The sequence below is a fragment of the Apus apus genome, chromosome 4 (assembly GCF_020740795.1).
Source record: "Apus apus isolate bApuApu2 chromosome 4, bApuApu2.pri.cur, whole genome shotgun sequence".
In the NCBI taxonomy this organism is placed as follows: domain Eukaryota; kingdom Metazoa; phylum Chordata; class Aves; order Apodiformes; family Apodidae; genus Apus; species Apus apus.
In genome coordinates, this window is record NC_067285.1 from 28,427,807 (window position 1) to 28,442,044 (window position 14,238).

Genomic DNA, 14,238 nt, shown 5'->3' on the forward strand with positions numbered 1-14,238 from the left:
CTGTGACAGACACTGGCCAGGGAGAGCACAGACAAAGAGGTGGCCAACCCCAGCAGGTGCCTGAAAGATACAGGCAAAACTGACCTTGGTGTATCTCTGTTCTTGCTGCAAGAAACAATGGGGACATCAATGATTATGATTTTTTGAAATGAAGATTGAGGCCTGACAGCTTTGACTGTGGCTGGTGGGCAAGAAACACCACAGTAGAAAGGATTCAAAGGAAGATGAACCTCACGTGCACAAATAACATATTACGAGACTGATCTAGTAAGCTCTTACTATTTTACCTGATTGAATGACTCCTCATTCTACTTCTTAAAAATACTACATCCATTCCAGTTATCTTCAGGTGTGTAATTTCCATTTGTCCATGCTTAAGGTAATGACGATTAATCAATGAGAAAAGGTCCAAGCCCCAATACATTGTGACCTCCTTGTCTACTGTAACATTTTGGATAATGTATCTGCTTCCTCATCGCAGAATGTAACCAATGACTATTTGTGGGAAAGATTACAACTCTCATATGCATTTATAAAGTTGTGCCAGCCCACTGACTCTGGTTACATGTGCCTCCAATACCCATCTTGACCTTTCCATGGTGAGTGCAATGTAACACGTAAAAGGATTCACATGGATTATCTTTAGCTCAACCAGAGAATATTTCTCAGACAAATAAAACAAATGATTTTTAACTTCAACTCTATGCTGGTACTGGGAGCTAAAAAAAAAAAAGTGATGTGCACTCTGAAAACAGTTCTAATCCCTAGGTAGCATCTTATTGCAGTGAAAACTCCATTGCCCTTTAAAGCTTTGGCATATATCCAGTTTCCAGGCTCACTTCTAAAACTTAACAAGGACGCTTTATGCAGGGAGTGTAAATAGCAGTCCACTCAAACTGCTCATTTAAGTAATATATTTATATTTATTGCAGTGACTGGCATTGGCATTTTGTTTCATTTTCCATGGAAAAAGCTGCTAACTTATTCTAACAGTGTTAAATGTTAATACCCATAGACAGTAACTCCCAGCCCTGCCCAAAAGCTAGGCTGACATCTAGTAACAAATCCCACTGTCCTCTCATATCTGTGGAGAGACAACTGGGCATTGCAATGGGATTTGTCTCTATTTCACAAGCAGTGAGGGAGAAGCACCTCCCTCAGCACACAGTAATACATGGTAACATCCTTAATCCACTAGTAGGATATGTCTTTTTAAAAGTTTGAGTACATGGCATCATCAGAAGTTTGGGGAGGAATCCTTGGATATTGAAGGCAGAGGGCTCTCAGAAGTTCTGAGTCCTGTGTATGAGCAAAATACACTCACTGGCATCACATGGCACATCCACCATTAGTGTTCCTCTCCTTTTTCTACTAATCTGCTTAAAATTTTGAATTTAGGTGCACTGTGATTCACAGAATTGTCGCTGGGGGACACCTCTGGTTACAGGCCTCCAACTTGACCCTGCTCCATGGATCACAACCCTCTGAGTTCTGTCACACAGCCAGCTCTCAATCCACCTCACTGTCTACTCCTCTAGCCCACATTTCCTGAATTTCCTAATGAGGATGTTATGGGAGACAATGGCAAAAGCCTTGCTGAAGTCAAGGTAGGTAACTTCCACTGCTCTCCCCTCATCTAGCCAGACAGTTACAACATTATAGAACACAATCAGATTGGTCAAGCATAATTTCCCATTGGTCAATCCATGCTGACTTCTCCCAGTGACATTCTCTGCTTTCACTTGTTTTGGGATGACGTGTAGGTTTTCCAACACCTTACTGGGGACAGAGGTCAAACTAACCAGTCTGTAATTCCCTGGGCCAGTTGCATCAGAAAGTTGTCACACTCAAAAGGAACTTACTGGATGGTGCATGCCTGGCTGTGTTGCCCTTCCACCAAATATCAGGGGGGTTGAAGTTCTTCACGAGAACCAGGGCCTGTGATCATGAGGCTACTTTCAACTGCCTGTCAAAGGCCTCACCAGCCTCCTCATCCTGATCAGGTGGTTTGTAGTAAACACCCACAACAGGGTCCTCCATGTCAGTCTGCCCCTCAGTTCTCACCACCTTCTTCCTTCTCTGCTAGGCAGAGCTAAATACATTCCAGGTGCTCTTTCACAAAAAGAGCCATTCCACCACCTCACTTTAATGACCTATCTTTCCTAAACAGCACAGCAAGTATGCAGTTTGAGTACTCTGCTTTTCTTATCTTTCCACAGGTAGGTTTTGTAATACCTCTCCTCAGCACAGGCACATGCTATTGCATGCAGTCTAAGGTGCTCCCTGAGGGAGTTATGGAGGGCTCCAATACAGACTGTCCACACAGCTGCAGATGTCAGTACTTGGTCCAGTTCAGATCATAATTATTCCAGTGAACATCACATGGAATATCTAACATTGCACCAGGTTTGAATTTCTTTCTGATATTTAGCCTGTATTTTCTTAATTTAACCTTTAAATCTCACTGAGAAACATATTGGCATATGCCACCATAATTTCTGTACAACTCAAGGGAATGGATTAAAGGGCAAGGCATAGTTTCTTAATTTTTTTTTCTTTTTATACTCTTACTTAATATTTTTTAAAGTGTCATCTAATTTCAGGCTTTATTTCTATAGCAATATGAACATATTTATACTTTAAAATATTGTAAGAGTCCATAATTTCTAGTGAAACATGCAAATGGCATGTTTTGTCAACACTTCAGGCTGAGTTGTTAAATACTGTGTTCTGATAGGAGGCTGGCATTCATATCCTTAGTCCAGTCTGACATGGGCACAACCATCTCACTTCTGCAACCAGTAATTCAGAGATCCTTACTGGAGCCTTGTTGTGGTCCTTATTCCCTAAACTTTTAAGTGCTGCTAGGCTAGCTATTGAGTCCCAGGTGGGACTCCTGAGTGTAAACATGTTGCTGCAGCCTCAACCAAGGAGGAGTAATTTGGTATTGGGCATTCAGTTTCCATAGTTTTGAGACTGCAGTCTGAAAGGGAGGAAACAACCAGCAAAAATGTAGTCAACCCAAGAAAGGATTTCAGGAGACATATTCACAATGCTGAACACTAGCTAATTATCACTAGCATTAGTGTTTTGTTTTGGTTTTTTTCTATTGGCTCAGATTCTACTTCTAGTATGTAAGCATCCCTAAACAAAAGCATCATTAGTCTGATGAATGTACTGGAATCATTTAAAGAAGGGGAAAAAATCCCAAATCTTTATTTTAATTTTCTGTTAGTTTGGCTAATCTTCTCCTACAGTGTTTTTAGGAAATGTTTCTACAGAATAGTCTGAGTACCACTATTTCAGACCGTGCTTTCATCAATATTGTTTATATAGTTTTATTTTTCTCTTAAACTGGGATGGATATCCTAACTTTTCTGAGCATAAACGCAGCCTAAATCTGGTTCCGAATTAAAATGTGCCCATCAGCACATCCAAAACATGCATAGAATTGGTTACAATTCACAGCTTCAGACAAAAGAAAGCAGCTTACAATAAGCACTCAATTTGCCTTGCTTGCAGTTTGCTGTCACCACATGCTTTATTTATAGAAAGCCTGAAATAAATACTGTAGGATCAGGCATCTTTTGGTGCTACACATAAAAGGAAAGCTATCAAATATTTACCGTAAGTCTCTCATAGCTGTGCCTCTGACACTTTCCCTTTCACTAGAGAAAAAGGCTCATGAAAAGGACCAGGAAAAGACAGTTGATTGTGACTGTCTGAAAGTGAATGGTACCACCAGTGGCATGGCCTGGGAGGGGGAGGTTGTGTCAACCCACCCCAGGCACAGAAAGCCTGCATCTCCCCTGCTCCCCTCCAGCAGCACAGGGTGACACCAAGGCCAGAGTCTTAGTGTCACAGGAATGCTTGTGCCAGCAAAACGAGGTGCACTCATGTTACAGCACTTTCCAAAACTAAGCCAGTACATTGGATGAATCCTTTCCAAAGAGGCTGATCAGATTCCTTGAGTTAAGATCAAATGAATGTTGCGGGTGTTCTAGTGAAAATGTTGACAAATAACACTGCGCTCTTGTGCACTGAATTTACTGTGAATTTAAAAAAGAAACCCATTTGTACTAAATACAAACAGACTTTGCATGAATTTCATTTTTGACTACTATAGGACAATAAGTTGATGGCTTAGTATCTGTGGGACAGCCAGCCAGTTCAGATGAACTTTGACTAGCCCAAAATTAAAATGCCTGGGCGCAGCTGTGTAGCTCAAGTAACTGATTAGAAACTGATACTGAAAAATGACTGAGAACTAAATTCCATGGGGTCAAAAAAAGTAAAGCAATGTCTTTTTCCACCACAGCCACAGGTCATTATAGAGTACGATCATAGCCTTCCATAGCATTGTCTACAAGAACGAGCACCCATCCTCCCTCAGTACACGTAGGTTTCTAAGGAAGGAGCTACATCTATATCAACATCTAACTTTTTAGACTATCAGCCTGTTTGCCTGAACACTATCATGACTCATGGAGTTCTAGTGGGTAATAGTGCTCTGTGCCAAAGGAATTTATCTTCTGCTCCTCTCACTGCTGCTCTCTTCTTCAGCAAAAGAAATTTCACTTCCTAGATGTATTCTTTTGTCTTCTAAAATGAAGGGAGCAGAGCTAGTCTGGAGGGTCCCATATCTTTCCCCACCGCTGGATCACAGGTGTCTCTCCAGGAATGGTACAAATAGTTCAGATCGCTGCCAGTTGCCTGTCTACATCCTTTAACTTCCCGAAAGCAGCACATGGAGGCACACTGCAGACTCTGGAGAACTAGGCAGCCAGACATTGAAAATCAGCAGTCAGAAAATGGAGCGTTTCACTCAAACCAGGATCAAGAGAAGCCCTGGCTGTCTCATCAAACCTCTGGCATAGCTGACCAACATTCTAATTTTTTGGTTTCATGTGAAAACAGCATGGTTGAGGTGGTAAGAACAAATTTAACTGGGAGTTTAGGGAAGGAAGCTCTCAGAAAAAAAAACCCTTAACATCCTCAAATTCCTGAACCCACAATGGGATATCGAAATGGCTAGAACATGGAGAATTAGACTCAGGCCAGCATGACACACTAAGTACTCACTGAAGAGCTATGTTAGTGTCCCTTTAACAGTGCAGATTGATGCTACTTGAAGAAAAACTAAATTTGTACAGCAAGAGAAGTGCAGACTCTCATTGTTTAGGCAGGCAAGTAAGGATGGACATTCTTAGTGCTTCCCTTCTACTACATTTGATGGCTTGCAATTTGGTGTCCTGCCCAAGTGCTGACATCATGTACAGCTTTTCTTGACAGCCAAATAAAACATAACCAGATCTGCACCCTGAAAAAGAAACCCCACAGGGAACTTAAGTGTGATGATAAAAGTGAGTAGCAGCAAACACTATCTGAACTGTCAGGTTATAAAAAATGCTCATGAAACCTTCATGGCCAGGATCAATAAAAGGAAAGGTCATCACTCTTGAAAGCCAAGAGCCATTAGAAAAATAAAAAGTTTTGTTTCAAAGCTTTTTCACATTCCACTGCTTCTTCCATGGCCTTATAGACTAGACAAGCAAGTTGACTTCTACCTCCAGTGCTGCTCCAGCAAACCAAGCCACATATTGCCTGGTAAGACATTCCATGACCTTGAGACATACTCTGTAGAGCCATATGACTACTTCACATAAATGTCCAGGAGGATTAAAATTTAGGTCTTAAGTTTTCCCATTACAACAGCTCATTTCTTAGTGCACAGATATGCCTTTTCCATTTGAATGGATTTCCAATGTTTGCAAACTTTTATGCAAATTAGATAACTGAGTGTACTCATCTCTACAATTTTTATGGAAACTAGCTTTGTGTTTTCCCAGTTGTAGAACACTCCAGTTTCATTGCTGCAAGCCATGCCCAAAAAAGTAAAAATTATCTCTTAGCACAGTCATTTTCCCAGTAACCAAGTCCCAGGAGATTTTGTCTGTCTTCTGGTTTGTTTTTATGTGGTTGAAAATTACTGTTATTAGTGACTGCTCCTGTTAACTACTCTTCTCACCTCTACAATCTTTGTAAAAGTATTGTTGTTGGAAAAAAGTATATTTCACTGGAAATTTTGGCAAGGTGACTAAACTGCCACAATCATTTTGTTCTTAGGTAAATTAACCCACTTGCACCTAGGAAAACAGGTTTTTCAAGGTGAGATTAATCTAACTTCCTGAATATTGTGGACATGCCTTTTGTTCAAGACATGGGGATACTGGATCTTTAATAGTGTTCTATGCATGTATCAGTTGGCTGAGATTACATGCTGACAGGCTTTAGTATATATATCTAAATCTATTATCTATGCAATCATATTTCTGCCTGTGGAGCACTCCATTACTGCTTACTTTGTTTGTCCATTATCTACATAAGTTGATTATCTGAATCACATACCATTGTTTTGCAAGACAGAGATACAGCAAAAGAAATTATAGATAGAGCTAGAAAGCAATAATGATACTTTCACTAGAATTACATGGACAAAGAATAATGTATACCACTATACATTACAGCTTTAGCAGTCTGAAAATATTTTAAGAAAAGCTAAGAATTGCTTCAGTCGTTAAGCAATAAATAAACTGTCCTGGATGCTGCAAAAAACTTTCTTCTTTCTTGCAATGATGTGGCCACTAGAGTTGCTGATGTTGTAATTTAGAGGTCAGGAAGCACAAAAGCACAGCAATTACTCACATGAAATATCCCTGCCAACATTTGCTCAAAATTACTTTTTGAAGTGAATAGCCTCTATTACTTGTATTAGGAAAATCTGTTTTTGTTAGTCACAGACTTGAGAACCCTCCCTCTTTATGAGGCCTTCTAGTTTTAAATGCCAGGCCATAGAGGCAGCCACAGGACCACTTTTCAGGTTCAATATTCAGGACAATTAACTCCAAACTTGCAACAAGCCAAAGCACAGTAAGAAACATTTTCTCTTAATGTAAAAACATAAAGAATCATAGAATCATAGAATCCTAGGGGTTGGAAGGGACCTCGAAAGATCATCTAGTCCAACCCCCCGTGCCAGAGCAGGGTCACCTAGAGTACATCACATAGGAACGCATCCAGGTGGGTTTTGAATGTCTCCAGTGAAGGAGACTCCACAACCTCCCTGGGCAGCCTGTTCCAGTGCTCTGTCACTCTTACAGTAAAAAAATTTTTTCTGATATTCACCTTGAACCTCCTATGCTCCAATTTACACCCATTACCCCTTGTCCTATCACTGGTCATCACTGAGAAGAGCCTAACTCCATCTCCCTGACACTCACCCCTTACATATTTGTAAACATTGATGAGGTCACCCCTCAGCCTCCTCTTCTCCAAGCTAAAGAGACCCAGCTCCCTCAACCTTTCCTCATAAGGGAGATGTTCCACTCCCTTAATCATCTTAAAGATTCAATAGAAAAGCAGACAGAAGTTCTAAAATAATCAGAAAGGATTTTCTTTAACTTTCACATATAAAATAATCTAGAACAATGTAAATATTTTTTTTAAAGATATGATACGTATATTCATAATATCATTAGCATTGATTAGACTGGAGCAAAAAGAAGCTGGAGTGGGCCACAGGATGATAATTCAATTACATGCATCAAGGTAATGCCTCGTCTTCCCACAAAAAGTCTGGAAGGTCATTTTCTTTTGACTTATGACTTAAAGTCCATTTAGGATTTGGCTCCTGGTCTGTGTTTAATTTTGGCTGAAAGTCTTGCCTAAGCACACTAGAGGCACACATGTACATCGTGCAAGGTGACAGAAATGATACCAGGCATCTCCCTACCTCCCTTGCATGCATCCTTCACAGCTAGGCTACAGCCTTCAAGAAATAACTCAGAGATTTTTCCTTCAGAAAACCTGGAACATCTGTACAGCTTTAATTTAAACTCTTTTCCAGGAAATAATTAAGACTACCCAGCGTTCTTACAGAAGCTAACCAATACATTGCAATTTTGTTAGCATCTTTCTACTTCGTGTACTTCTTTTTTCTGGAACACCCACTTAAAGACAAACTTGAGAGTTAAAAAGCCATGTGGGAAATTCAGCCATATACTTCACTTTAGAGTACCCTGCTCTGTCTTGGAAACTTGAGCTGAAAATCCTTTTCCCTTAGGTGTTAGTCTGTTCCTGATACTGGTTAGCTCTACTGTACATCCACATATGAGATTTTCTGGTACAGTCTCAATTGTACTTCCACATTACAACTTGATTTCTGCACCAGTCTTTGCCTAGCCTATGTAAAAATAATCTTCTTCTCAACACAATAAAAACAGCAGTTAGTCTGCTTTATATAATTATGGAGCTTTAAATATTAATGTAACTATTACCAAAAATCTCTGTGCAAGGTTATCTGACCTGAGAACAAGTTTCCTAAAAAATAAGTAACATTATCCAGGAAAAGTTAAGAGACCCGTTATGTGAAGAGATTCTGCTTTTTCAATGGCCTGACAACTTTTATCACATGTCTGTGAGAAAGTCTGCCCTCTCCATGCTCTACTGACTTCCTTTCCTGCACTCAGGCTACATCTTTAGTATTCTGTCAGATGCAGAGAAGCTACTTTCAAGCTCAGAGGTGCCAGACCATTAACACAAATTCTCAGCCTGCTGTGATTATCCACCCTGTGAATGACAGGTTGCTCCCATACACTCACGACACTCGTTACGATGGTCACTTCTAGAACAGGCATTCATAAACTGACCAAATGAAACTGCTGTCCACATGAGAATAATCAAAAGAAACATCACTGTCTGATTTATTTATTTTTTTTAACAGAAGCCTGAATGGATACAGGGTTATACCTGCATTCAATGGGCTAAATTCAACACAGATACACTCACATAGCATACCAACTACACTGATTTCTATAAGAATCCATGTTGATTTCTACAGGAATAGGAGCAGATTTTGCTTATCATATCTGTGCCAGGAATGCTTCAAATAAATCTGACATGCAAAGACAAAACACTTAGAGCAGCTAGTCACAGGTTTCACAGTCACAGGAATGCAAAGACTTTAACTTAGATCAACATACTTCTGAAGGGTGAGGCTCAAGTTGTGGGTGGCTGACTTGATCTTGTTCTGGGCCTCTAAGTGGGTCATGCTGTCAGCGTTGACTCCGTCAATGGCTACCACAAGGTCCCCTTGGCTCATCTGTGACTGTGCTGCCTTGCTGCCAGGGGTGATCTGTGTGGGAAAATAAAGGAAAAAAAGTCTTACCAAGATAAGTCATTCTGAGCACAATGAAGATGGGTGTTTTCCTGTACAGATGAAACAAAAAAGTTATAGAAACTAAACAAAGTCAGAGTTAATTAATATTTCTGCAAAGGTCCAGGACAATGTGCACTTGTCATTACTGTCATGTGGAGAGGTTAAGCCCAATGTAGTGTTATACTTACCACATATTATCTACTCCCAGTGGAATAATTACCATTATTTATATTGAAGTAGTATATAGAGACATTACTCAGAAGCGGAAAATTGATAAACCACTGTCTGCTGCATGTTTTTATCATATTTTTCCTCCTAAAAGCCATTTTTCCCAGATTAATTAATTATATTGAGAGGATAGAAAATGAATGTGTGGGGGGGGCCTTGGACATGTTTTGCTTATTTTGTAATGAGCTTTATAGGAAATCATTCTGCTTAACTTCACTCACATCCAACTCTAGCTCAATTACCAAGACAGATCACTGCATAACTGAGGTGATCTCATCAACCTGTTGGACCTGACCCTCTCAAAGACAGACAAACTTAGAAATCAAAAGCCACAATGCTTCAACTACAAACTCAACTAGAGGGAGAACAGTTATAAATTCTGATTGGTTGCTATGGCATCACTGTTTTTTAGCTCCAGGCACCTTGTGGACTGCATCTTCCCCAAATGGATGTTATCCTGACCTCAATTTTACACAGCCCTCTCAGCTTGCATCTGGATGACACTGATACATTACAACTACTTACGAGACTCAATTGGAGAAGTCCAACTAAAACAGAGGAGCATTCATATACCATCAACCAGACAAGTTTCAGTGAGCACCATCAGAGTACTCCTGTGCTCTCAGCACTCAGAACTTAAAAGGGTACAGACATCAGCTACAGGTTTTTGCTCTTATTTTTAGGTACACACTTCCTTACATTCCTCACTTCTAAAAAAAACCCAAGGATAATAAAAAATGCTACAACAAAGACTGCAGTCAACAACTCTGTTTTTCCAGCACAGGGAACATAAAATAAAGATGTGTCTGATTAAGAGCCAAAATTACCCCGTTAATTCAGCCAAGTTGAAACTGTGAAGTTAAATTCCTAAGGAAACCAAAACCCAACACAAATCCAAACACTTCCTCATCAAGTATGAAGAGAAAACCCTTAGCCTGCCTTTCCTAATATGACTTCAGAACACTTGAAAATATGTATGTACTGTAACCAAAAAAAGTTATTCCAAAACAATTCTGTAGACTACTTGTTTGTGCTCTTCCACTAGCAAAGACAAAGAAGGAAAAAAAAATAATAAAAAAATCTCTGAACAGCCAGTTAAAGTGGCTCAGTACTGAGGCTGACAGTCTAATTGACAGTGTAATTTGACAATGAGAGCTGCCAATTAACTAGAACACAAGCTCTAGTACCAGGGTGCTAGAGCACAGCACCCTGAATACTTGAAGACTCCACTAAAAATAGATTGCTTTGGAATTAGGCACTGCAAATAACACCCCAGATCTGATCTGACTGGAAGACACAGGTTTCTATGCCTTTTCATTAGAGACAAAAGCAATAAGAGTTCTATGTTTTGTGAGTGAAGGAAAGGCACAGATATAACATTCTCATGCAAATTAGAAAGTTGACAAAAAATGGCAGTGCCATTCCCCCGTGTATTTTTCTGATGTTAATGAATTAAGGGCTAGGGGAAATACCTCATGGTAGTTTCAATGATGGAGTTCTATTTTGCAGTCTAATGCACTCTCGCAGAAAGAGATCAACAGAAACAAGAGATTTGTATTACAAGCATAGTTTTCCTAATCTATTATACAAACATTAGCTCCTATGCATTTCATGTATCCTAGAAGTCTAAAGTATACAGATTATTTGCATACCCACATGTACTTGTACAGCTACTCAAAGACCCTTCCCTGCCCAGTCCCTCAAATATGTCAAGAAAAAAAAATCCGCAGTAGGATAAGAGGTCAGGAAAACATTTGAACAAAAGCCAAACTCAGATAAATCAGTCAGTAAGACTTGAATTCATCAAGCAGGATACTTCTCAGTGTTCCTCAATTTATTCTTTTTCTCTGTTAACATAAACTGTTTGCCAGTCAGGGAGACATCAAGGCTTGAGCCTTCTTGATGAAGACTTGACACCACTTTTTACTTCCTCAGGAAAAATGCAAGTTCTTGGCAGAAAATGTTAACTGTGCAATGCTGATACTGGCAGTCTCCAGAGAAGGTAGTTGCAAATGCTGGAAACTCCCCTGTTTGCTCATCAAGAACAATCATTAGTTTTTGAACATCAATCCAATTACAGAAAGTAAAATTTCTGCCCTAATTTGGGAATTCTTACTTAACACATACATCTCTCCTTCCACTCCCCAGTGATGCTTCAAACAAAAGAAGCCCAGAGAAACAGAGCTTTCACAGAAAAGAAAGAACTATGGGTCTGGGATGAGTTTAAGATAGCTGTAACATATTGACTTCCCCCTCAGTTCTTCCAATTTCTGCTTTTTCAAGCCCCAAATGTAAATGTTATATCTTAAAATAGAAATAGAGCAGGTAACTAAAACTGTTTGAGAATTAGAGTCAAAGTTGGATGGAGAGGATTGTTATACTAGTGACATGATTTCACTTACTCTAGTGAGAAATTTTCTGCCTAACAATTTTAGAAAACACTACCCAAATTGAAATGTATCAAACAAAAATGGTGGGTAACTTCGAATTTCAGATTTATATGAATTTCTATCTATGGTCATTGCAACACCCTTTCTGAAAAGAGCTACAGGAGAACCAGACTGGGAACTATTAAGGAAGCCATCTCAGTCATGGCTTACCAGCCAGGATTTCTTTATTTGAAAAGGAAAGGGATTTGTAGTAATCTCTTCAGCCAAGCATAATGGTAACAAATTCTGGACTGAATTCCATCATACAGTTCTACCTTTCCAATTTCCACTTCAGTGGCCATTGATGTCACTTTAGCTCTAAAATTCAGCTTATCCTAGCTTCCCAGACAGTGAGACTCACAAGCATAAAAGATAGATCTAGTTTATCGTACCTGTAATTTAGAACCATAATATGGATCAGGAAAGAATTATTTCTTCCCCCAGTCTTCCCACTGGCTTAGAGCACACTATGTAGATTTTTTATTTGACTGGATTCTGTAGAGCATTATACAGAAGGCACTATTAAAGTCTGGATGTATGATCTGTAGAAAATATTAAAAGTACAAAACTATAAAAAAGATTGTAGTCAGGAGCTAACAGGCTTCTCTGTGAGACTTTCAAGTGAACACACGGTGTGCATTTACAGCAGACATTGAGAACAGTCAGTAATTGTTGGAGACAAAATACCAGCGTACAGATGGAGATACAGGGCAGCCGAATCTGAAGTGTCAAGGCACATTCAAGACTATCTTGTTCCCATTTTTAAAGATCCAGCAGAAAGGAATGGAACGCAGTGTTTATCTGTTGGTATTTTCCTTTGAAAATTCATCTCTGATCTACTAAAGATTTACTAAATATAATCACAAACAGAGAACGTCTCACTGTGTCTTTGATAAATCTTTAGGGATTATTTTCTATTTAAAAAGCTTTTTAAAAAAAATACTTTAAAATTAAGGGTAAATGTTAATTAATCCTTGGAATTAGACTGCAAATCCAGATCTACCTACACGGTTTAAGTTCTAGTTTACTCTCAGCCTGTCTTCTGTTAACAAAAGCAGAGAAATACAGTACTATCTAGGCCAAACATGCATTTTTTAATTTGACCACCAATACTTTTTTCTTAAAAAATCTCTGGGCAAGGCCTAGACAGAAGTATCAAAAAAAGTATCTTTGCAGTAGCCTTAACTCACTTGCTCTGGATTATAACACAGCTTTCAGATGCTAGGTGTTGTAAAAGCCTTTATTTAAGGCTACAGTGAGATGTTCATCAGAGATTCAAGGTACAACTCCGTCAATTGATCTACAAAATGCAAGCCAGGGTACCACTGACAGTAAGACCTAATTTTGATAGTATTTCTTTAGCACCAAAAGCCTAAGCACAGACTTAATCTTGAAAAGTGAAGAATCCTTCACTTCCCTAGAAAAGCAGAGGAAAACTTGCTGCTTCAGAGCAGACAAAGCGGACAACTGACTTTCAATATCCCCAGTTTAAAGCAAGTGGGCAGGCTGGAAGTATCACATGTTGCTTTCCGTGTACTACAGAGAATTCTTACTATACTCTGTTGTGAGCAGAGCCATGTACTGGGTGCATATATAGTACAACAGTGACAGCTGTGCCCTAAAAAAATAAGTCTGCACTGGACCCTGAGCAAATACTGCTTTGCGGGAGCTCTGGGAGGCAGGGTGCAAAGGGCAGCTGCTACACTACCTTGAGAACAGCATGTGTTCCCATCCAAGCCCCCTCAGCTACGCTCCAAAGGAGGAGAGAGAGGGATCAGGGAGCATTTGAGTGGCTGGGTGTTAAAATACTAACAAGAATGCTTGCATAAACAGATAGACAGACACAGCTTTTCCTACACCAAGGAGCTCCTAACTTACAAGAGGGACAAAAATACATACGGAGACCTAGACAACTGAGGAAGAGTCTATACAGTAGCTGGCACCATCAGCCAGGGCCTCTTCTTTTTCCAGGACTTCAGCTATGCCTGACCACCTCCTGACCCCAACCCCAAAATCAGCAAGTTACAGCAAGTTGCTCATTTAAGAGCAACACTTCAGAGAATCAAGTACATATTCACTAGCACTAGAAATATGCTAAAGCTCTGGGAATGAGTACCCACTCTGCTTCAGGATCTCTGGGAAAGAAGAAAATATTAAAATAAAATGTTCCTTTCCATAGTCAGAAGGCCTAGAAAGCAGACAAAACATAAGCCATCAGTTACCAGAAAGTATTAAATACTATTATAAGAAAAGGGATGTATAGGCACTAATGATCACTAGAAAATATGTTTCCTTTACAAAGAAAATAGCATTTAAATCTCCCTCTGTTAAATTTTCGCAAGAGTGGTTTTGTATACATGCTTC

General features: G+C 39.5%; 1 protein-coding gene across 11 annotated transcripts in view; it reads right to left on the minus strand.

The window, feature by feature from the left end:
• The window catches only part of LDB3 (LIM domain binding 3), a 125,467-nt gene that overhangs the window by 77,312 nt on the left and 33,917 nt on the right, over positions 1-14,238 (minus strand). For all 11 annotated transcript variants that reach the window (XM_051617170.1, XM_051617176.1, XM_051617175.1 and 8 more), the window contains exon 3: positions 9,042-9,193. In XM_051617170.1, coding sequence (XP_051473130.1) covers positions 9,042-9,193 — 152 coding nt within the window. The remainder of the gene's footprint in view (positions 1-9,041; positions 9,194-14,238) is intronic.